Consider the following 25,798-nt stretch of genomic DNA (forward strand, 5'->3'; position numbering starts at 1 on the left):
TTAATTCATAATAAACAGTTGATTTATAAAGTGTTTAAAAATGAACTGATGACATATCTATAAGCTATTTATTAGTTTATAAGAGGAGCCTTATTGTGACGTGGTACCATTATCACAACCAGCAAAAACCAAAACTGAGATAGTATGGATATTCTGGTATTGCCAGGACTATTTTGGTTCCTTCAGATTGATGCTGCCACTACCAGAACATATCAGTCCTGACAATAAGCAGGAGACGGGAGGTATTGTAAAGAAATCTGTTTTTATTTAAGCATTTTAAATTCACCCCATTAAATGGTGCAATCAAATACAAGCATGTGCAATACACGACTCATTGTTTCCCTGAACCCTTTTTTTAGGCGAGTTTTCATTCACATGAAGCAATTTTGTTTATGTATTTACTCAAAAAAAATCAACTGCAAATCCAGTAAACCTCTTCGAGTATGCAGCTCAATGCTGCCTCTGTGAATAAAAACAGTCATCTGGACCGACCCTCTAAAGTGCTGCACAGAGATCATTCTGAGATCATTTAAAGACAGTTCTGGACCAGCTTGGATTGCACTGATCCAAAATAAATCATTTAGGATTCTAGCAAGAACTTGGTTTGATTTCAAACAAAAAGCCCGTCCCCAACGTGGCCGTCGTTATCACCACAGGAGCTGAATATAAAGTCCTTTATGTACCAAACTGTTACATGCAATTAAAAAAAAACATTCAAGATCTCCATCGGCACAATGTAATCCATATGGCACAAAAACAATAAAACATTTTAACAAAATTGCATGAAAAACGACTTCTGGGCTCTGAAATTAACATTCAACAACTGTTGGACACAATGGACATCCTGTCAAGTTTCATCTATTCAGCCTGCTGTGCCTGACAGACACAGCTGAGGTTAACGACGCCTGACAGACACTGCTGAGGGTTAAATAAGCCTGAGACACTGCAGAGGGTTAAATAAGCCTGACAGACACTGCAGAGGGTTAAATAAGCCTGACAGACACTGCAGAGGGTTAAATAAGCCTGACAGACACAGCTGAGGGTTAAATAAGCCTGACAGACACAGTAAAGATTAATTATGGCTGACAGACATAGCTGAGGGTTAACTACGGCTGACAGACACTGCTGAGGGTTAAATAAGCCTGACAGACACTGCTGAAGGTTAACTATGCCTGACAGACACTGATGAGGGTTAACTATGGCTGACAGACACTGATGAGGGTTAACTATGCTTGACAGACATAGCTGAGGGTTAACTACGTCTGACAGACACTGCTGAGGGTTAAATAAGCCTGACAGACATAGCTGAGGGTTAACTACGCCTGACAGACACTGATGAGGGTTAACTATGCCTGGCAGACACAGCTGAGGGTTAACTTCAGAGCAGATAGGCTGTATGGAGGGAGAATGTTGTGTACGGTTGATTGTTTCCGTCGTTTTAGTCCAGCATCGGCTGGAAGACATCCACATGTCTGAATTTGGACATTCAACACATAAAATATTCACTTTATTTCTCCTAAAGTCACAACTTCATTAATAAATTAATACTATAAGATTGTGGACCTTTTGTTGTAAATTATAGAAAACATTTGGGAGGAATTTACTCCTTTCGGTTTTAATGTGCAAAAAAAAAAAAAAAAAAAAAAAAACTGAGTGGATTTGAAATGGAGAATCTACAGATTTCTGGACGTTTTTTTGATAGCTACTTTACTCTGGTTTGCTGAAAGAAAAGTCCCAACAGCATCCAGAGGTCTCGCTGTTTTAAAAACAAAAAAACGCCAAAGATCGACGGCTGCTGGAGATTGTGCAGTTCTAACCCGTTTCTTCGCAGCCACAGACTAAAACTGTTAAAAGGCAGCAGAAGCAGGAAGAGATGAAAGGAACTTGGACTGGTTTTCTCTCTTAGTGATTGTTTTCACATCTCTGGGACGGAGCGAGCACAGTGCGGACGGCCGGTTGCCGCGGCAACGCTTCGGGTCAGAACCGCGGCGTGCTGCGGTCCGCGGTGTCGGCCTTCTTCAGCTTGCCTTTGCTGAAGGTCTGGATGGAGCTGAGCAGCGCGGCCCGACCCGGAGGAGGAGGAGGAGAGGAGGAAGAGTCCGGCGCTGTGGGTGGGGGCGGAGCCAGAGGAGGAGCTGGAGGAGGAGGAGGAGGAGTCGACCCTGGAGCGACAGAGAGGAAGGAGCGTTAGAGAGGAGCTGCTGCTGGTTTCACTGGGAGCTGCTGCTGGTTTCACTGGGAGCTGCTGTCACTAAGAGTCTGGTTCTGGATTCAGGTTGCACCAGATGGACCTTTAGGATCTGATGGGACCGGAAACATTTCCTGACTTTAGCTCCTGATCTTCAACCATTTTCTACAGATCTAACTCATTACCTGGTTCTTCTCTACGTTTCCCTTCTGATATTTTCTGCCGGGCCGCCATTAGCCGCACCAACGTTTGGTACCAACATTTGGTGCCTATGCTTGGTACCAGTGTTTGGTGCAAGCAGGTCTTACCAACGCTTAGCACTAGTGCTTGGTGCCAAAGTTTGGTACAAATGTTTGGTGGTGGTGACTGGTACCAACATTTAGAGCCAACAATCGGTGCCGATGATTGGTGCCAATATTTGGTACCGGCAATTGGTGCTAGGGTTCAGCATAAACGTTTGGTGGCAGCGTTTGGTACCATGTTTGATAATGCCATTTGGTGCCTGCATTTGGTTCTGGCAATTGTTTCCAACATCTGGTATCAACATTTGTTGCTTGCGATTTGTGCCAGTGTTCAGTACCAGCTTCTGGTGCCCGAGTTTGGTACCAGCGTTTGGCAACCATATTGTTCTGAGTGGCGCCCAGACAATTTAGCCTGATAGTGAGGTTAATGGAGTATTAATTAAAACAGCCAGCAGTCACTTTGCTGGTGATCCATCTAGGACAGGAAGTAACTATGAAGCTTTGTTTTTATCTTTGTCGCCATTCGAAGGTCTAAAACTAAAGTCTGGACTTTGGATCCCTTCCAGCCGCATGGGAACCAAAGCTTTTAAAACGTCAACACTGAACTGAGGGTAAAAACATCCCTCAGGATTGTAGAGGTGGAAAACCTCATTTAGTTTATGGATGAATAATGAAGAGAAATGGGAACAAGATGCTAAATATCTTATGCATTTTCATTCAGCTACATATTTTTCAGAAAACATACTAGGCCTGTTGCAATAATCAGTAAATCATATGATAAATTAAAACAAGCTCAATATATCATTTGCATGATTCATTGTTGAAAACTGGATGATAAAGTCTCCAGTCTGGTGTTTTGGTCTCAACTAGCTCATTTTTTAAGGATAATTTTGTTTACAGAGACTCCATAATTCATTTTATTTGTTGTTCCTTTTTTATTTACTCATTTTGGATATTTAAAACATCTTCCAGTTCCAGTGCTGAATGTTCACTAGAATTTAAAGTTTATTGGTCTTTGATAATGTGGTCTTGAATTATCATTATATTACTTGATAATGGTTTCAAATCAACAATGTTATTATTTATCACAATAATTTCTGGGACAATTTATCGTCCAGCAAAACATGTTGTTGTGACAGGCTGGCCTATTATCACTCTCTTCTGTTATTTTAGGTTGTGAAATCTAACTTGATGTGACGATATGGAAGAAATCTCTTTGCTAAAATGAAAGCATTTTCTTGATAATTCAAAGTCCAACTGAGGAAGTTTTCCAGGTTGATTTTTTCTGAAAGCAGCTCCCAGAGACCATCAGCAGGACTGAACTCGATCCACCATCAGCTCAGTGCAACATTTAAATCCAGATTTCAATGTTGCCTCAGACTGAACCAGAGAATCGGTCTTCAGTCTGGACACTGTCAAGTTTTCTGAAGCGTCTCTAGGAAGTTTGGACCGCAGGAGCGAACCGGGCTTTTGCTTTAAAGAGCTGCTGCTCTCGCTGTGAGTTTTAGTCGTTTTACGGTCTCACAGCGGGGGAAAAGCCAGCGCCCGAACTCAAAAAAGCAAAACGTGAAGCTAATAGCAGCCAGCGGCTAGCAGGTTTGACATCTCAGTGAAGCTGGCCCTCCACCTTCTTCAAGTCCAACAAAACTGGTGTCAATCAGCTTGACTACATTTGTGCTGCTTTTGCTTTGAAGATATTAATGAAAGTTTAAAAGTCAAAGGGTCAACCAGTCCCCTGGCATTACCCACATGTAACAAAATTGGTGTCAAATGTTTGCAGAAAAACATTTCTGTGGCACTTTATTTGAAAGGATGTGAAAAAAGACTGAAATGGACAGTCGTAACATGAAGGGGTTTTCATGAATGTTTACGAATGCTGTCATTCTGTAAATAATGACACTTTTAATGCAAAGTCAACGCTGTTAATTATCGGCTGATCGGCCGATGCTTTCATGTGAAGCCGATCTTCTCTTATCTACTTTGGCAAAGGTCTAAAAATCTGCCGGCTCAACTGACGCTTTTAATACAAGTTTTAATGAAACTTTGCATTAAAATGTCGTTATTTACCAATTCACACTTCATGGCAACAGCCACAAACATCCATGAAGACTCCTTCATGTTTATGACTGTGGCATGTCGGTTTCTTGCACACCCCTTTCAAATAAAGTGTTACCAAATTTTCATTTGTGTCGCTATCCTTTTAAAGGTATTAAAAACAAGTTTCCAGAGGTCATCAGAGGTCAACTCCCTAACCCCAGCTCACATCTAAAAATTAAACAAATTTGGTGTCGATCAACTCTGCTATATTTTTATATTGATGATGACCACTGGAAACGTTTATCTCTAATATGATAGCGGCAAAAACAAAAAATTTAGTTGCATAAATGTTTGACACCATTGCTATTATATTTGAAGAAGGTGGAGGCTCCACCTTCAGCCAGCAGATGGGCGGCGCCGGGCCTGGAGAAACTCGTGCTCATCTCTCGGAAAGCAGCAGAAACTTTCTCCAGGACGAATCATCATTAAAAGGATGCCTCAACAAAAAAAAAAACAAAAGATGGGTGCAGCCAGGAACCTCTGAACATCTCCTGAAACACTGTCGAAAGAATGAAACTGAGTTTTTAGATACAACTGACTGTCGCTGCCTTTCACCGAACGTTCAGACGTTCAAGCATCTCTCTAAAAATAACTTTTTAACTTCTAGTTCACATAAAAATACTCTGATCATTAACTGTGGGAACCACTAACTCAAAACGTAGCTGCGCTAACCCCTAAAGTGCAGATCATAAACATTAGTCTGGCTAACGCGCTACAGTAACACGGTATTTAGTGGAAGCTAATGCTAAAGCTCTAATGTCAATTTAAATTATATTTGGCCTTAAAAGACTACGAACCTCCTCAACAATTTGACATATTTACATATTCTACACCACCTGTAGATCCTGTATTTATGTTATTATGTTGTTCTCTACTGTCCATGATTTATTTTGTTCCAGTATGACATAAAGTTATTGAGGGGGTGGAAAGAAAAGTGAGAAGAGGAAACAGAACTGCTTCATAAACGCCTTCAAAATAAGACCGTGAATATGAACCACTGACTACTTGAAGAATCAACAATTCTTCAGCACAGATGTCAAATTTTATTCAGTTGAAAGTTAAAACAGGAGAGCAAATTAGCATTTTAAAGTTTAACTGGAAAAATTAATTTAGGGGAAGCTAACTGCGCTAAACACCTCAAAGTCAGCAAAACGCTAGATGAAAAATGAATGTGCTCACCACTGCTAATTAAAATGCCGCCTAAATGTCATCTTTGAGATAAAAATGTTTAGATATCTGGTTTGAAAAAGAACAAACTTGTGTTTTCTGTCATGTCTGATGATAAAAAATCATAAACGTTTCTGCTATTAAGGCTTAAAATCAACTTAAGGTCCAAGTATGTAGAGGCTCTGCAGACCTGATTCACACAGTTGCTCAGTTTTATTCTCTCTGACAGTTTAAAGATGTAGAAAACTGCATCCAAAACATATAAAAAAACATCTGAATAAATATTAGTTTCAGCACAAAAAAAAAAAAATACGAGCGAATGCAAAATAATTCAGAGCTAATAGAGCAAATAAATTGAAGTTCAACAGGTTTCCTAATGGGAAAGGTCTAAGAAAGTTCCTGTGACTCCACACAGACACCCATGCAGAGACGGATCACAATCTGCAACGGGAACAGGAGGAAGGAAGCTGGATGCCATTGGAGATTGTGAGGTTTTTAAAAGCGTACGCCCTGATAGGAGCAATTGCCGCCGAATTGTTGTGTGCACTGTTCGAGCGCAGCCATCATTTTCAACTTCAGGCGCCAACATATTAGATATCTGCTGTTAGATCAGGGCGTACGACGGCTTTAAAAACCGACAGACGTCCATCATCAACAACAACATTTGGTTTATTTTACTTTACCCAAAGACACGGTCAGAATGGAGCATGCTCTATGGTGGAGGAGAGAGAGGGAAAAGATGGCCGTTATCGGGTCATCGGACCAATCAGCATCGAGATTTAACCACCAGGAAGTGGAGGAAGACCTTGCTTCTTTCCAAGCAGCCAGGATTTCTAGAAACATCTCAGTTATTCTCTGGATCCAGCGGCTGGAAAAAAGTATTCACACCTTCGTCTTGTTACAATAAACAATAAATCAATCGATCGCGTGATAAGTTAAAGCGCTCAATAATTTCAATTTCCATTTGCCTGATTTATCGTTCTTCTCTTTTTACCAACAATTGGATGACAAAAGTCTTCAGTGTGATGTTTTGGTGTCGACTAAAACTTTTTTGAAGGACAATTTTGCTTACAGACACTTCATAATTCATTCTATTTGTTGTTTTGTTTATTTATTTTGGATATTTAAAATGTCTTCCAGTGTTAAATATTCCTTAGAATTTAAAGTTTATATTTAATAGAAAATGGTGCAGGATTCACTCAGGTTAATCCGAGCCATAAAACTCCATCGGTACTGAAGTATTTGGAAAATGTTGCTGGGTGTGAATACTTTTGCAGGACGCCTCATGTTTGGCTGCTTAGAGAGAATGTTCATCTAAAAAAACACACCAGAGGAGGACACCTGCCTGGAGACGTCTTGGTGGGACAGGAGACAGACAGACAAGTCCAGTTAGACTACATAATCACACATGCAGGGTTTCAAAACCGAACACACACGTTGCTACTGATCTGAGCTGCAGCACAGCCTCCACCAGCGGGGGGCGCTACAGCCTGGCCAACCCTTAAAGAGACAGAAAGACAAGTGTACCTGTAGCGGGAGGAGGGGTGGGGGAAGAAGGACAGGTGGGAGGTGAACTGGCTCCTGAACCTGGAGGAGACAGAATAACACAGCCTGGGGTCATGACCTCTGGCCTCGAACGGGGAGGCAGTTCCTCAGGATACAGACACATTTAATGTTATTGACGTTTCAGTTTCATTTTATGTATACACATATTGTTTTACAAACTCCATGACACCAATTTAGCTCAGTTCCTCTGGTTCTGTATCAGTTCGTCTGCTGCTCATAATTATTTGATGCTGATGTGTTAAAAGACGAAACAAAACCAAAGTAAAATATCATAAGATGATCAACATTCCTCATTTTGACACTGATTTTTGTTGTTCTTATATAAATGACTATATATATATGACTAGTATTTTTTTGGCTGCTTCGTTCCAGTAAATGTTGAGGAGAAGGAAGCGGTGTGTGAGGTCGTGACCTACCAGAGTTGTTGTTGTTTCGGACAGAGACGTCCTCTTCGTTCTCACACGTCGACTGTCTGCATTTCTGCAGGGACAAAAACGGCTTCAGAGACGTTTCTGCCCAGAATCGTCAGATAAACGCTGAACCTGAGCGGCAGGCGCTAAGCAGCTGCTCCGTGTCGGACCTTTCTCGCCAGGATCTTCCTCCTCTTCTTCTCCTCTTCGGAGCCGTAGTGAGACTGAGCTCGGGTCAGCCGCCGGTGCTGATGCAGCTGCAGAAAGACAGAACCACTCGGTCAATCAATCAAGCTACAGCTTTCAGCAACAAAACAGTTCAAATTGCTTTACATCATAAAAACAAAACTACAAAGTCACAGAATTAATGCAAAGTCAGCAACTGAAATATTACATTTTGTCATCGTTACACATCAGATTATTGATTAATGTTTCATTTATTACGTTTCAGAAGCAGCTCTAAACAGCTGGGTTTTAGATTTAAAGGAACTCAGTGTTTCGGCTGTGTTGCAGTTTTCTGGAAGTTTGTTCCAGATTTATGATGCATAGAAGCTGAATGCTGCTTCTCCATGTTTGTTTTTGGTTCTGGGGATGTAGAGCAGAACTGGAACCAGAACCAGAATCAGAACATGAGAGGTCTGGAAGGTTGATACAACAGCAGCAGATCTTTAATGTATTGTGCTGCGAAGCCATTCAGTGACTTATAAACCAACAACAGGTTTTTAATGTCCATTCTTTGAGCTACAGGGGGCCAGTGAAGGACTTCAGAACTGGGTGATGTGATCCGTCTTCCTGGTTTTGCTCAGAACGCCAGCAGCAGCTGGAGGATTGATTTTTGTAGGCAGAGCTGTTGCAATAATCCAGGGGTCACCAACTCCAGTCCTCGAGGGCTACCGTCCTGCAACTTTTAGATTCGTCTCTGCTCAAACACACCTGGATCAAATAAACTGCTCGTTTCCAGCCTATTGCAGAGAGGAATGAATGCTGGTGAAGAAATTCAGACATTTTGGAGCAGAAGTGAATCTAAAAGTTGCAGGATGGTAGCCCTTGAGGACTGGAGTTGGTGGCCCCTGCAATCGGTGCGACTTAAGATAGAAGCATGGATGAGTTCATCCTGGAAATGTTCTGCAGGTGATAGAAGCCTGATTTTGTAACTGTCTTTATGTGGTTCTGACGGTTCAGACCCAAATTTTAGCCTGATCTCTAGTTTCCAGCTGTTATAACTGCAGCTGTGGGTTGATTCTAGATCGGGGTGGGCACCTCCAGGCCTCGAGGGCCGGTCTCCTACAACTTTTAGATGCGTCTCTACTTCAACACACCTGAGTCAAATAATGAGATCGTTAGCAGGACTCTGGAGAACTTGACTGCACTTTGGAGGTGATTCAGCTGTTGGATTCAAGTGTGTTGAACCAGGGACATATAAGAGTTGCAGGACACCAGCCCCCCGAGGACCAGGATTGCCCACCCCTGCTCTAGATCATTCCTCTTTAGGTCCAAAGATAATAACTTCAGTTTTGTTTTTGTAATAACTCAGGTTATCCAGAAAACTGCTAACCACGTCTGCAAAGCGAAAGCTGCGCGGCGACCAAACCCAGCAGAACCCACCATCCTCTGCTCTTCATGCAGCCGCTTCTCCAAACTTCCCTTTGCCGACTTCAGCGCCTCCTTCAGGCGGCTGGGAACCTGACGGAGGACAGACCCGGTCAGGTTTCTGATCATTTCTGAGCTACGATGCTTTTAGCTCTCCTCCCACTCTCACCTTAATCTGTAGTTTTTCTGAGTGTTTGAGCTTGACGTCACTGAAGAGCCTGAAAGACACAAAACAAAAGTAAATTGATAACTAATCTTTTAAAAAGCCTGAGCTGCTGATTCCAGTTTTGGCCAATACCTGTTATTTATTTTTTTTTTTGCCTGAAATGTTGCTAAATATAGCAATAAAGTCCCTGAGTGGCAACAGTGGAACGACCATTTACTGTAAACATGCAGAGAAGACCGGGTCGGCCGGTCTGTCAGTCAAACCTCTCACTGCAGAGGTTGATTTTTAGACCTTTGCTGAGGTACAAAAGGTTGATGATAAGATCGGCTTCACATTTCAGTATCAGCGGATCACAAATCTCCTAAAATTAAGGAAATTGGTGCTGATAAATCGGTAAATATGAATGACTCTGGTGTCCTCCCTCTCCAGTTTCCTCCATGTCTACTGTCTCTTTAAAAGGGTGGATATTTATCCAAACATTTAACCTATAACCTGTTGGTTAACTTTCTCCTGGGCTTCCTGTGATCCACACCAAACAGCACAGTGACGACTGGCTATCCTTTAACTAGGCCAACTGACTGGTAAGAAGCTTGAAGACTCCTGTCATGCTGATTAGTGGACACAGTTTAGTTTGACAATTTCCTACAGTCAAATTAATCTTTTTATTTTGTCATTTCCTTTATTTTTATTTGACAGGATTCATTTAATTGTCTTCATTTTCCTGTAAGCCTGAACAACTGAGAATGAAACCAAACATTTCTTGTTGCACTCGGATGTCTGCAGCAGATCTGGACTCACGGAGTCTGGATGAGCGCCGGCACCGTCGGCATGCCGCTCTTGCAGGCGTCTGTGGACAGGATGGACTGCAGAACCGACACTGAACACAGACATGGAGTCAGACATGATGTGGAGCTGTTAGGACGTTTGATCCAGGTTAAAGTGGCGATACAGACCGACGGCGGCGTGGGGGGCGGACGGGAACTGGTCCACCGGGACGCTGTCCGGCGGCCGGCCGTACGTCATCTCGTACAGTAAATGCCCGAAGCAGAACACATCGATGCTTTCTGTAGTCTGAAGGTGGAAACAGAAGGCGGTTTTGTGATCTGATCACAGCTTCATGCCCCTAAAATAAGCTTCAGAAATCTGCTGCTGTTTGTAATTTTATTTTCACTTCCTGTAAATAGTCTGTTTTTATTACTCAAATACACATTTTTCATTGTTTTAATGGTATTTTTAATAACTTCACAATATTTTATGTTGTAATTTAACCTAACACTGCTGCATGTCATCCTAATTCTCTAATTATTATGTTTTTTATTTTTGTGTAAATCTATATCAGTCTTTCTCAAACTGTGGTCTGCAGGTGCTGCATGTTATTTGCTGTGAAGTGAGCTCAAAGTGTGACACGGACAGTTGGCTGCCCAGAGAACTGTGATTAAAAATAATAAGTGGCTAAAGACCGGGTCACTCAAAAAAAAAAGAAAAAAAGAGTTAAACATACCGGTGGAAAGAAAACAATGGCAGGAATATTTTTCATTTTCTGAGTGAGTTGCAAAACTTTTGTTGTTTTCAGGACACTAGCAGGCTATCGACACGCAGATCTAGGTCTGCCTGGCTGCACTGCTCCAGCTGTGCTGAGTGCGATATGATGGTGAGCTGTGAGCAGGGCTGCGGCCCGCGCTGACTAACTGCATCTCAATGCCAAAAGTAAACAGAACGTTTAACGGGAACAGAAGTGGCCCACGGACGGAGCCTTGAGGGACCCCACAGGTGAGCGTGAAGGTCATTCTCACGTACATTGATCTTCCTCAGCTGCGTGAAGGCTGGCCTCAGGACAGAGGGAACTCCCAGCATGCCGTTCTCCACATCCACCAGCCGACACACGCCGTCGTCCACCATGACGTTGGAGGCGTGCAGATGGCCGAAGAACAGGCCGCTGTCGTGGAGCAGCTTCAGGCTCTGAACACAAACAGACAGACAGACAGACACATGGCTGCAGTGGCGGGCCGGCGTTTCGGGTCGGATGCATGCAGGCGTCATGTTTACCTCCAGGATCTGACGGCCGAACAGCTTGATCTGCTCCAGCTCCAGGCCCTGGCTCTTCTTGGGGTTGCAGTACTTCTTCAGGTGACTCTCTCTGGGTTTCACCTGGACACATCCAGATGTAGAGGAAGACTTATTTCAGGTTCATGTGGAGAGAAAACATCTGGATCACATCCATCTCTAACGCCTCAACCAGCCAGGATCCTATTCTACTCTGGGAGTCCGTCCTGAAAGCCACACAGTTGCTCCACAGGAAGCTCTAAAAGTGTCCGCAGTAGTTCCAGAAACCTGCCATGTTTCATGCTGAGCAGTGGACGAGGCATTAAATTTTACCAGAAAATAACGGAGGAGAGGAAAACAGAAAAATCCCACTGTATTTTCATCTTATAACCTGTTCTTTATTTGGATTTAGCAGTTTATTTTCATCAATATGGAACTGGAGATCGCTTCCACAGCAGGAAGTGGACTACAGAGCAGGGATTTCTGGGTAAATGCAACCAAAACAAAAACGCTAGAGGGAGAAATGAGAGAAATGAACAGTACAACTTGAACAGGTTCAGATTGAACAGGTTCAGATTCGCATTGAACAGATTCACGTTGAACAGGTTCAGATTGAACAGGTTCATATTCACATTGAACAGATTCACGTTGAACAGGTTCAGATTGAACAGGTTCAGATTCGCATTGAACAGATTCACGTTGAACAGGTTCAGATTGAACAGGTTCAGATTCACATTGAACAGATTCACGTTGAACAGGTTCAGATTGAACAGGTTCATATTCACATTGAACAGATTCATGTTGAACAGGTTCAGATTCACGTTGAACAGATTCACGTTGAACAGGTTCAGATTGAACAGGTTCATATTCACATTGAACAGATTCATGTTGAACAGGTTCAGATTGAACAGGTTCAGATTGAACAGGTTCATATTCACGTTGAACAGGTTCAGATTGAACAGGTTCATATTCACACTGAACAGATTCACGTTGAACAGGTTCAGATTGAACAGGTTCACGTTGAACAGGTTCAGATTGAACAGGTTCATATTCACATTGAACAGATTCACGTTGAACAGGTTCAGATTGAACAGGTTCATATTCACATTGAACAGATTCACGTCGAACAGGTTCAGATTGAACAGGTTCAGATTCACGTTGAACAGATTCACGTTGAACAGGTTCAAATTGAACAGGTTCAGATTGAACAGGTTCAGATTCACGTTGAACAGGTTCAGATTGAACAGGTTCAGATTCGCATTGAACAGATTCACGTTGAACAGGTTCAGATTGAACAGGTTCATATTCACATTGAACAGATTCATGTTGAACAGGTTCAGATTCACGTTGAACAGGTGCAGATTGAACAGGTTCAATAGGCAGTTTGGCCTCCAGAGTCCAGGCCCGAACCCCCAAAGAGTCACTGGAGGGTCTGGACCTTAAAGGTCCAACTTTCTCCACAGCAACCTGGAGAAACCGTAAACCGACTCTGGGTGGAAATAAATGTTTCGACGTTACAGAAATGTTTCGAACTGATCCAACAGAGAAAGTGTGTTTGAAAAAGCAGCTAAAGGAGGTCCGGCCAAATGTCAGAGAGGTACCGGTTCTGTTTCAGAGGCGGCGCATGCAGCTGGAGGCCCGTTACCTTGCAGATCTGGTCCCTGAGGGAGCCTCTTTCACTGAAGGGCCGGATGAGCAGAGCCGAAGACTCGCTGGTGCTGGAGAACAGCAGCGGACTCAGATACGCCATCTGGAAAAGAACCGACCATGATTACCGTCTGGGCTGCTCAGAGTCACGGCCTTACCCAGAACCAACAGGACCAGAACCAGGAGGATGGAGGTCCAGACTGAAGTCTACACTGTCAGTGATCATATGGGTCATCTGCCGGTTCTGGTTCTGGTCCACTGGGTTCATGGAGATCCTGGTTTCATTTTCCACCAGGACTTGGTACTGACCCACATCAACCATTAAACGTTTGTGCCGCCATCATTTTAAAGATGTTAATAAATGTTTCCAGAGGTCATGAAAGGTCAACCAGCCCCCTCTTCATCTTCAGACCAGAGAAAATGTGTGTCAATAAACTCAGCTGTGCCTGTGGAAAAAAACATTTTTGTTTCTGCTGCTTTTGCTTTGAAGACGTTAATGAAAGCTTAAAGGTCAAAGGGTCAACCAGACCCCCAACAGAACCCAAATTAAACGAAACGTTTGACGGAATTGGTGTCAAAACTTTGCAAACGTTTGACACTAATTTCGTTTGAAAAACAAAATTGAACAAACAAAATCAGCACCAACAACAATTTTTGCTGCAGTTGATGGACCAAACTTTTGTTTTTGAAGAGGGTAGGGGGTTGACCTTTCATGACCTCTGGAAACATTTATTAATACCTTTAAACTGAAAAGAAAAAATTTGCTGCACAAACATTTGACACCAATTTTGTTAGATTTGAAGAACATGGGGGTTAACCACACTCCAAACAGAAATCGGGTCAGGATGAGTTCTGACCCGATTCGCTGCTGTGCTTATTAGCAGGACTCTGATGACTCTGCAGTTTCTGTGCTTACAGACGCAGTAAAAAAAAAGCAAAAGTAGGGAAACACTTCTCGCACCGCGGCTCATTCATCGACCCATTCTGTCAGAGGAAACGTCAGAAACAGTCGCAACGCAGCAGTTTTCACCATTTCCACATCAAATCCCTGATAACAGGAACTGGAGAACTGCAGAGTGAAAACAACTGAACAATGTCAAAGCAGATCAGAGAGCAGGGAGCTTACAGACGGGTTGGAGAGCAGCTTTAGGGCCGACTGCAGGTCTTTGTCTGAGAGGAACTTATCAGGACCCAGATCCACCTGCAGGCACAAAAACAGGCGGTCAAACAGAAAACCTGCTGCTGTTCCTCTGGTCATTGATTTAAGGGATTAACTTGTCACTTTGTCCGGTTTCAGAAACAACGCAGGATAAAGCTGAACTGCGTTTGCAGGATTTAAGTCAAGAATGGACAGAAACATCAGACCCAACCAGTCAGGAACCAGGAACGGAGCCGGTTCTGTCCGATTCACCCTGAACTAATCAGTACAGCGACTTTCAGCCAAGACACAAGGAGGAAATCCTCCAGTTAAAGGAAAAATGAGAGATTTTAAAGTTTCAAAGAAGGTTTTACAGCGTTTGAGGGACAAATAAAAACAGGGATCAGCCTGATTGAATCCTGCTGCTGTTCGAAGCAACGCTCTACTGAGCCACATGCTTCAGGAGTCCTCCTTTGTCGCAGGTCAGAGTTCAAAGGGAACACCCGAAGAGTCGGGCGTCCTGCTTACCCAGCTCAGCAGGAAGCGCTCTTTGGGCTGCTCCTTATTTTTGACCAGGAAATATTTCTTCCTTATTCTCCATCCTGAAAAATTACAAAACAGATTTTAAAATCTTCCAGAATTAATTCAGTGTATTTAGTTAATATACCACCAACATTTGACCAAAAAAAGCAGATAATTAATTTTAAAACGCAGTTTTCCATGATTAAAGGCATTTTGAGTCACATTGGCTAAATCAGGAAGCAAAGGATGACGATGTGGCCCCTGTAATGGGACGAGTTCAGAAGATCGAATCTGTCGCTCTTCTGTAAAATTAACAACTACAATTTCCCAAAAATACAAAGTCGCTCATCTGTTCCTCTGCACTGTTTTTATTTTTCATATGTAAAATAGTCTGTTGTCTCTATAATGCACATAACATTGTTTTAAAATAAGGTCATCCTACTTGCACCCGAGTAAGACGTTTCTAATAACTGCACAGTATTTTTATGTTGTTTTTGTCTCCTTGTTGTAAAGTAAATAATTCTTAATGCTTTTTAATACATTTTTATTTATTTAACATGTTTTAATTTTGTGTGCAGCTGTTACAGCTGAATTTCCCCAGGGTGGGAGAACAAAGGACATATTTTTATTCTCTAAACAGTTTCTGAACTCTAATCGGAGTGCTTGTGTCAGCGCCAGAGTTCATCAATCAAAATAAGAGAACATGTTTTCCAACGTTTTCCAGTTTCTCTGTGCTTTCTCTTATAGATGAGGTGATCATTTTAAATACAGCTGGACGATTTGGCTGAAAAACTTGTCATGATCTAAGAATTTAACATCAGTCGATATCGATGATTATTGATTACGTTTTTTTTATTTTAAATATTTGAAATGCTGCCAAACTGATGGCGTGACATTTCCCATTTTAGCCACAGTTTTCACTTCACAATGTTTATTTTTAAGCAATTTGAAGCAACAGACAAATCTGAAACTGCTGATGCATAATTTACTCAACAGGTTGTTGCTAGGTAACCAAAGAGTGAGTGAGTTGCTAGGTAACCAAAGAGGGAGAGAGTTAGTAGATTCCACTAGCTTTGCTTAGCTGAACAGCTACAATGTTTATCAGGAGGACAGAAAACAAGATCCTCTCTGGTTTGTCTTGTATAATAATTTCACTTTTAGCTGGCATAAAACTCATGACACCAATGCACTTCCTGGCGTGAGAGGTCAGAGTGCAGCAGCAGTTAGCGCCATCAAAGCGATGCTTACCCATGTCTTTGAGGGGCTCCTGGACCTCCCACTTTGGGTCTGACCTGAAGAACATGGAGACTTGCTGCAGAGCAATTTCTAAGAGGCAGAAAGAGACAGACTGCATCAGCTAGAGTCTACATTCACTTCAGGATGGGATTAAATATCTGAGGAAATTCAGTAGCTCCTTAACCCCAGAAAACAGCAACCAGAAGTTAACCTGTGTAGTTGGCAGAGTAGTTGTTGGGGTCGAGGAACTTCTTGACAAACAGGGAAGTGCAGATCAGGGGATGCTGGGTAATGGAGTCCAGGTAGGCCTGCAGTCCCCTCTGCCGCTCTGCTATGAACTCTCTGTCCATGTTTCCGATCAGCTTCTTTGGAGGAAGCGGCAGACTGATTCCACACACCTGAAAGCAGGAAGTCATTCAGATCTGGAAACAAACACCCAGAGGTTTTCCTTCTTCCACAAGCTTTTTACTGAGATTTAAAGCTGCAGTATTTAACTTTTCTAAAAAAAAAATGTTTTTAACATATCGGTTAAAACTGTCACCATGTTGTGACTTGCAATGACACAATCTGTGAAAATATAGATCTCCTCCATCTTCTCCCTGAGCTGATATGCCCATTTGAAGAAATTCAGGTCTTTGACCAAAATCAACCAATCAGAGCCAGGAGGCGGGTCTTAGCGCTGTCAGTCAAGTCATGAACACACTACAGGTGGAGAAACAACTTATAGTCAAAGGAAAACCGTTTATCTGCCATCATTGGTGGCTATGCTAACTTAGCATAGCCTGAGCTATTTAGCATAGTGACAGTTTCAACAAATATGTAAAAGAATATATATTTTATAGAAATTACATCCTGCAGCTTGAACAAACACAGATCCCAAGACAAGCCGGTGCCACTCGGTGCTGGATGAAGACACCAGTTCAAAGTTAGGGCGATAACTCAGAACAGGAAATGAGCAGAAACACTGCCAGCTTCCTGTGATTGTGACCAAAAGACGGGACAAAGGTGGAGAGAAATGCTACAGAACTGGTCCAGTCCAAGTGTCTTACAGGACCCAGTTCCAGTTCATCCCCAGGTCTCTGTGTGTCTGGTTTTACTCCAACAAATAAGGGTTAAAAATCAGATAACTTAGACTTTGAAGTCTGTAGATTCAAAATATCCCTTTAGTATAAAATAATATGCCTGATGTAAGCAGACCAGGCCAGATACCAGGGTACGACTCGGTTCTCCTAAGGTTTGGCTGCAAATCGCTACACTAAAACCTTTCCTGCATTTACAAGTCAGTAAGAAATATCTCCAATTTCAAACAAACACCGCTTATATAAAAAAATGTAAATACAGTAACCAGATTATAGGGCTGAACAATATGGCTGAAAAACATATCAGTCGATATCAATAATTATTTATCTTTTTTGTTTCAAATTTCTGACATTTTGCCAAACTGGAAGTATTTCAGTTTGGTTAGACATGACCTTTTCTCATTAATCTACAGTTTTTATTTCACGCAGTTGTTGTTTACTTTTAAGCAGCTAAGAGGCACGGTGGCAAAACCTGAAACTGCTGCTGCGCCGTTACTCAATAAGCTATTGCTAGGTAACCAAAAAGCTAGTTGATCCCACCAACGTAGCTTAGCTAGCCAGGAGAGGTTTAGCGGCTAAAGTCTTTCTTCTGCCTACATCTCCCAGAATGCTGTGCGGTTCTGGATCAGAGTTCAGTGAACATATTGAATATTCTATCAGATGTGTCATCTATTGATATTCATCACACATCTATTGCAATATCTATTATTGATTTATTGTTCAGCTCCAGATTAATAAATATTATTTTAGCAGCAGCAGCACTTAATAGGGAGCAGATATAAGTTTATACTCTTTTCTTCTCCTTTTCATTCATCATTTCTTATAGTTATATGAACTATTTATATTTATCTTTAAGTGAATGAATTTAAAAAATGACATGAACGCTTTTCTGGTTGAAATAAAAGCAGTAAGATAAGATTAGCTTTATTTGTTTACCTTACGTCACAAAAAAGGAAGCAAAATGAAAGATTATTTTATATACCAATAAGTTCACTAAATAAAGCAGGTTTATACTTACCTACCCTTTCATAGACAGCAGTCTACACAAATGAAAGATATCTAAACACATCACATATATACATCTACAAACCAGCATAAGATTTTATAATTTTACAATTTAAGGCTCTTAAAAAAACTCACCAAAAAGCACATAATTTGAGATTATTAAATGTATTCCCTAGTTTCACACCAATAAGTGAAGCATCTAGATTTCATTGTAATTTTCTGGTTCTGCACTTTGATTAAAAACATAATCTCAGAGCTAATATTTACCGGTTGGTGATTCTGCATATTCCTGAGCCGCAGCACAAATCAATCAACTTTAAAAAAATATGTCAAAGTTCAGATTTGGACGGATAAAACAGCAGAACTCAGACTCTGTTTAGCAGGATCAAGCAGGGGGTCCGAATGTCGCAATCCGCCGTCTATCAGCGACGCAGATTAGCCAAGACGAAGCTGTGGGAAAACCCAGACCAACGGACCTGGGAAGTTGCAGCTCAGGTTACTGCATGCTGTTCTTCTTCTTCCACGCGGCCATTTTACCACAAAACACTTCCTAGTGATTCATCAGGATTCGTTATTACACTGAGTCCTTGAAAACACACATTATGTTCAAATCAGGGTTAAAATAGTTTTGGGTTTGTTATTATAGTTTAGTTTCACTTTTTGTTTGTCTAATTTAGTTAGTTTTAGTCAGATTTTAGAGTGTGTTTGCTAGTTTTTATTAGTTAAATATTGTTTAGTTTTAGTTTAGATTTTATTGGTTATAGTAGTAGTTTTAGTTTTTCATACTTTGGTTAAGTTTTAGGTACATAATTTAAAAAGGTGTAAGTATTGTATTGTGACTATGTCTACATTGTTTGGGTGATAAATACTCAACAAAATAAACCATTTTGAAAAAAACAATTCTTAAACTATTATTGAACAACAAACTGACTTGGGTGGTTTTTGCTGTGGCCATTTTGGGGATTATCACCAAGAGGAGAATGGAGAGCTAGCTCCAGCTAGTTAGCATAGCCTGAACTAGCCTGGGCTGGTTAGCATAGCTGTCATGACATGACAGTTCAATCACTATACAAAAAATATATTTCTTTATAAAAGTTACATATAGCAGCTTTAACCCAACAAACAGAATTAGAAACTCATAGCAGTTTATTAATGTTTCATCGCTAATGTAGCGTTTGTTTCTGTTAGCATGAAACTCACCATCAGGCTGCTGTTCAGGATGTCAAAGTCGCTGTAGCGGCGAATAACCTACAGAAAACACATTCTGTCAGCTTCAACTGACTTTTTCTCATCCCTTTCTTTTCTTAAAAATAAATTACAAATGACAGAAAATATTTTTCTGTTTCCATCATAACCTCAGAGACTCAACCTGAATTTAAAGGCTGTACATATGGACAAGCTGTGAAACAAGATGGCTGCCTTGGCATAACTCTAAACCACAGTGGTTGGAAAAAAATCCAGATTTTCCAAAAATGAACAAGAAATTTGAATAATCAATAAAATCAATTGTTTTAAGTACAAAACATTAACCTCTGTTTGGTCAAACAAACCTTGAAAAATAGATACTTTAATTATTAAAATATTTCCAGACAACCATGGCTATATCTGGTGTGTTTACCTGCCAGCTGTTGTCTGAAGACACGCCCCTCTGGACTCTGATGATGTACTCCTGAGAGACAAAGAAGACGTCAGGATTTCCTTTATTCAGTTCCAGTTCAACGTGCTAGCATCTTCCACTAGTTTAAAGTATTTATAATGAGCTGCTGTGATTGGTTGAACATAAACATTTAACCGTCATGACAAATAGAAAATATTTGGCATGTTTTATCATCCTTCATCATTTCAGAGGCAAAAAACATTTCATGAAAATATAATCAAATGAAAAAGCTTTCAGAGAAAGTACACCTTATAAATTAAAAACTATTTTACTCGTTATAAAAGTTGTAAATATGTGTAGTTGGGAGGAAATAGAAAAAAGGTAAAATAAAGAAATGCATCAAAACCTAAATTAGGTTATACTAATTCAGCTATGAGAGGAATAATCATAGCTGCGGTTATTCCTATTGCAATTTTTTTCCTTCCACTCAACTTTCCATGAATATGAAACATCAAAATATTTCAATTTCCTGAGAAGCTGAATTTTTGTTTTCATTCTCTTTAAGCCAGAATCATCAAATTTATGAGAAATATTTCACTCTGTGTTACTAGAGAATATATGAGTTTCACTTGCTAAAAATGAATAAATATTTAACGTTTTAACTATGCGAAGGCATCTAATCTCAAAATATTAGTTAAATCAAGAATATGGTTTAGTTGATTTCGTTCATAATGACATTATTCTATCTTTTTTTATGTTAATCAATATTTATTATAAATTCACAACCTTTTAATAGTTTTTCAGGATTTGGTTCAACTTTAAATCTGCTGCTGGCTAGACTGTTTCAGACTTTAAGGCAATGATAACTCATTCCTAACGGTTGAACTGAATTTTGAATTGATTAATTTATTTCAAACTTTCCATCAAGAGAAAAATCGAAACAAAATAAATCTACATTTTCCTAAGTTTAATTGCAGCACCCTATTACCAACCTACATACACAATTAAAAGCAAATGCACCACTTATTTGGTTACTGTGTGACCGAAAGGGGGGATGAAAAAGTTGAACTCATTTAATCATAATAGTTTACAACATAATAATATTCTGATTTCTTGTTTCCCTTTACATTAAAAGTACTTCCTATGTAAACAGTACATGGGGAACATAGCTGGAAGCAGCTGCTCTGAGGCTCAACAGTCAGGCTTCTGTCGTAATGTTCTGGTCATTAGAATTACAGTAAAAGCGCTGACATCACTTCCTGTGAAGCTGCAGATTTACTGGAACAGACGAGCAGAACAGCACTGAGGTCGCCGCTGATTGGAAACCAGTTTAATGTTGGCTTCTACTGCTAGTTGAAAGACAATTTATCAATTTATCATGTCCACCAACCCAGCAGCTTTTACGTTTGGTACCTCCAGGCTCATCAGTAAAAAGGTTTCACATCAAGTCTAAGTCCATCCCCAGAGTCAGAATCTGTGCTGAACCAGTTGTCCTCCATCAGGGCCTCAGATAACAGCTTCATCCAGCCAACTTCATTTAAAAACACCAGTACAAACCAGTACTAACTGGTTTGATAACAAACCAACATTCTTATTGAAAAACCTGGTTCAACAGTTGAATGGCTTCCTAACAATGACCAGCTGCTTTTTGTCATTCTGTTGGACCTCAGCGCAGTTTTTACACTGCTGGTCATGACTGAAACAACTGGAGAGCTGAGGAGGACTCTCCGGTTCACAACTCAGTTGGTTCCAGTCTGACATAAAGAACAGGGATTTCTTTGTTTGTTTACTTTGTTTCAATGAGTAAATTTTCACTGATGCAGAGAGTAATCACATACGAGGTACCACAAGGTCCTATCCTAGGAACTTGCTATTTAATATCTATATTTTCCCACTAGCTCAGATTATAACAGGAAATAAGATTAATTACTATAACTGATGATATACAGCTCTACATTATGATGTCACCATGTGACTCAGAACCATCCGATCACTGAATACATGCTTAGATCAGATAAAAACAGATAAACTTTCTCCACCTGAACAGAAAGAAACAGAACTGAAGTTATTATCTTTGGACTAAAAGAGGAGTGATATAGAGTCAATGCACAGCTTCAGTTATTACAGCAGGAAACTAGAGACAGTTATAAAGTTGGCCTTCTACCTCCTGAAGAACATTTACAAGATTAAAGGACTAATGTTTCAGCAAGATCTAGAGAAACTCATCCACATATTAACCTTTAGTCGTATTTATTACTGCAGTAGTGTCTTCACATGACTGAATAAAAAAGTCCTCCAGCTGCAGCTGATCCAGAACGCTGCTGCTGGCGTTCTGACTAAAACCAGGAAGGTCGAGCACATCACCCAGTTCTAAAGTCCTTCCACTGAGAGAAGAGACTTTAAATACTGTTGGTAGTTTACAAATCATTGAACGGCTCAGTACCACAATACATTAAAGATCTGCCTTATTAACCTTCCAGATCTCTCAGGTATTCTGGTTCTGCTCTGCATCCCCAGAACCAGAACCATACCTGGAGAAGCAGCATTCAGCTTCTATCCACCACAAACATGGAACAAACTTCTAGAAAACTGCAAAACAGCTGAAACAATGAGTTCTTTTAAATCACAACTAAAAACCCAGCTGCTTAGAGCTGCTTCCTAAACATTATAAATTAAACCTTAATCAATATATTTGATGTTTAACTGTGTGTTCTATAACTTAGATTTTTTTTTTTTGTATTTTTATAATGTAAAGCACTTTGAACTGCCTTGTTGCTGTAATGTGCTGTACAAATAAACTTGATTGATTGATTGATTGATTGATTGATTAAACATTGATTAAGAACAACAGAGAAATAATTCAACATTTAGTGCTGGTCCATCGCCACACTTCCATATGGAGTGGATTTCCACTCCTTTTCTCTCCTAGATAAGCTACTCCCTAAAGAGGGCACTCTTCTGTGACGTCATTTCCTTTCCCTTATGTGTGTAAGTATGTGCGTGCATGTACACGAGTGTGTATGCATGTGAGCATGCAGCAGCTAGGAGAGATGCTGGTGGATCATTTCCAAATTAAACGTGTTTTATTGTGTGTTGCTGAAGTAGTCTGGTGTTTTACTGAACAGAGCTGAACATTCAGTGTCAGGGTAAACCTTTAATGCTGACAGCATCTGCAGAGAACCGGCGGAAACAGAGCCACCCCAAGGCACATGAGCCCCCACACGACCCCCAAGAGAACCAAATTAGAATTATGCTTTTTTTAAAATAACACTGAGTAATACAAAACTAAATGCTACTACACAATATTTTTTATACATTTTTATAGTCGGTACACAAATAATAGGCTAAACTCTTATTGTTGTTGGCTGATATCTGTGTTGGAGAAATATAAGATATTAAACTTCTTAACTTGTTTACTGTAAATTCAGTGTTTTTCTGTAAATGTTACGTTCCAATAGTTAAAATAAAACGACACACTTAAATATCACCCTGCATCTCAAAATCCAATTTTTATTTATTTTTTTGTTGCTACATGGGCCCTCAAATGAAAATATGCATCGGGCCCCAAAAAGGCTTTGACCGGGTCTGGATGGAAATTAAAGACAGGAATAGTCTCTGCAGATTTCACTGGTAGAAAGGTCCAGTAACGATGATCATACCGAGGAGAGAGCAGAGGTTCTGATTCTTTTATGGAGGGCTGGCCTGACATCGGCATGCTGAGCCAACTCAGCTGATCCCCGCCAGAGTGTCAACAACGCACAGCACCTTAGGCCTATTATCGGACACGGGGTCCCGTCCTGTTTCGTTCTCCTTCATCTCCAGAGCAAATCAGCAGGTAAGTATCTAGGAAGTTGCCCAGTCAGACCGTCCGAAAATAGAGTCCAAGAGTATATCTGGTGGTTCTAATGAAGTTCTGACGACTGTAATTACGCTTTAAAGTTGTAAACTGGGTTTTTACAGCTGCGTTTAATCTTGAGGTCAGTTTGAGATCAAATCGCTCGGTTACAGACACATAGTGGAGTCCGATAGTTGACCCAGCAACCACTCCTCTCTTGAGAAGTTCTTCAGATTTGTAGAAACACAGAAGCGGGGCCCCAGATGCGTCTCTGACCGACGCCAAACGCTGCTGGCGGGCCAGTCCAGGTAAGCACTCACCGTGTGGGACTGAAGGTTCTGGCTGGCTTCGATCAACGCCGTCAGCGGCAACGTGTCGTCCAGCAACACCCTGCCGGGGGTCGGGGACTTCTCCAGGAGAGACATCCCGGATGGATAACAGTGGAAGCGGGAACCAAAGCGTTTGTCTGTCGGTGACACCGAGGCGGAACTCCGCTGAGCGCCGGAGGAGTTCCAACAGCCAGCTATCAGTTAGCCAAACTGTTAGCCACCAGAAGTCAATGCTGTGGCACAGCGACAGCGCCACCTGTTGGTCTGGAGGAAAAGTATCAATAACAGTCTTCTTTTTCCTCCTTCTCCTTCAGATTTATTGGCGATTGGCAAAAAAAACGTTAAGTGTGCATTACTGCCACCAACCGGTAAGGAGTGTGGACAGCATGACAAGAAAAAGACCCTATTATGTCCTAATAAACAACTTGAACTGCTTCAAAAAATCAAATATAGCCTGCTATCCTCTGCTTCCTGAATCTTTTGCAATAAATCAACAATGTCAAATTTCATTTTCATATTACTAGGGTTCGTAATTAATTTTTTTCTCTGAATCCGGTAATTCCTACAATACAAAATAGCATGCTCTATTGTCTTGTCTTCCACATAATCACATTGCCCTGTGTGATGTTTCCCTATCAAAATTAATGAACTACTGAGTCCAGTATGTCCAATTTTGTAGGTGAAAATAATGAGCTTTTATCTCCTGTTTATTTTTGTTCTCATTTCCCCAATTCTCTTTTGGATTTTATAAAACCACCGTCCTTTCGTTTCTTCTACCCATAAAGTTTTCATTTTTTGTTTAATTATACCCTTTATTTCTGTTATACTAAAACTAACAATATCTGTCCTTCGCAGACTGGTACTCTCTGTAGCCATCATATCTGCCGTTTCATAGCCCTTAACCCCTTGTTGTGCTGCGTGGTGCAATTAATGCTGAAGTCAACGGTTCATTTCCCTTACTGGCCAATTCAAATCTAAGGTGCTAAGAACATCAACACATATAAAAGGCCGAAAAATTAAATATTATGCATGTTGATTTTGAAAATTATTAGAATAGCAACACTTTTCTCAAATTCCTTAACATTATGTGACTTGTTATTTAATCCAGGGAAACTCATCATTGTCTTTGACCAGTGTAATACTAATAATCCTGAGGTCATGGGTTCAGTCCCCATACTAGCCAATTCAAATATGAAGTCTTTCACATCATAAACACTTCAAAATATAAAAAGGGTGAAAGATAAAATCAATACTTCCAAACAAAAAATGGCTCTGAAATACAATTAACTCTTCAAAATTAAAAATGGTTCAAAAATAAAATTACCACAAAATAAAAAATTGCTAGAAGGGTGAAAAATAAAATAAACACTTCAAAACAAAAGGACAATCAACACTTGTCTTGAGAGTGTGGTACTAATAATCCTGAGGTCATGGGTTCAGTCTCCAAACTTTCAAATATAAAGTCTTTCAGACAATCAACAATTCAAAATATAAAAAGGGTGAATAATAAAATCAATACTTCCAAACGAAAAATGGTTCTGAAATACAAACAACTCTTCAAAATAAAAAATGGTTCAAAAATAAAATCAATACAGCAAAATAAAAAATATCTCTAAAATACAATCAACACTTCAAAATTAAAAATGGTTCAAAAATAAAAACATTGCTAGAAAGCTTTCCTTTTATGCAAGTTGATTTTGAAAAACATTAGGATATGAGCACTTTTGTTAAGATCATCTAAGTTTTTAGCAAATCGATGCTGAAAGCGCGCGGTGCTAATAATGCCAAAGTCATGGGTTCAATACCCATGCTGGCCAGTTGAAACATAAAATGTTTTGGACAATTAAGACTGCAAAGTAACAAAAGGATTTAAGTTAAACCATTTTACACATTGATTCCAAAAACATTAGAATACGAGCACTTTTGTCAAATTTTCATTGT

General features: G+C 40.4%; 1 protein-coding gene across 2 annotated transcripts; it reads right to left on the reverse strand.

Annotated features, from left to right (window-relative positions):
- Positions 1–243: 243 nt before the first annotated feature.
- On the reverse strand, positions 244–24,100 carry pxk (PX domain containing serine/threonine kinase). Of its 2 annotated transcripts, XM_014986268.2 has the most exons (19): positions 23,849–24,100; positions 19,715–19,765; positions 19,297–19,344; positions 16,224–16,410; positions 16,025–16,102; positions 14,783–14,856; positions 14,243–14,317; positions 13,115–13,219; positions 11,473–11,574; positions 11,224–11,385; positions 10,380–10,497; positions 10,225–10,303; positions 9,430–9,478; positions 9,276–9,353; positions 7,841–7,927; positions 7,677–7,740; positions 7,222–7,281; positions 6,378–6,406; positions 2,093–2,162 (listed from the first exon to the last, which is right to left on the reverse strand). In XM_014986268.2, the coding sequence occupies exons 1-18, from the start codon at positions 23,951–23,953 to the stop codon at positions 6,390–6,392; spliced, it is 1,539 nt and encodes a 512-aa protein (XP_014841754.2). In that variant the 5' UTR covers positions 23,954–24,100; the 3' UTR covers positions 2,093–2,162; positions 6,378–6,389. The 2 variants fall into 2 exon arrangements, with proteins under 2 accessions (XP_014841749.2, XP_014841754.2); XM_014986263.2 differs by lacking the exon at positions 6,378–6,406 and having other exon boundaries at positions 244–2,162.
- Between the last annotated feature and the right edge of the window lie 1,698 nt (positions 24,101–25,798).

Source organism: Poecilia mexicana, unplaced genomic scaffold (genome assembly GCF_051168715.1).
Source record: "Poecilia mexicana isolate PSO_F unplaced genomic scaffold, ASM5116871v1 scaffold_5, whole genome shotgun sequence".
Taxonomy (NCBI): Eukaryota; Metazoa; Chordata; class Actinopteri; order Cyprinodontiformes; family Poeciliidae; genus Poecilia; species Poecilia mexicana.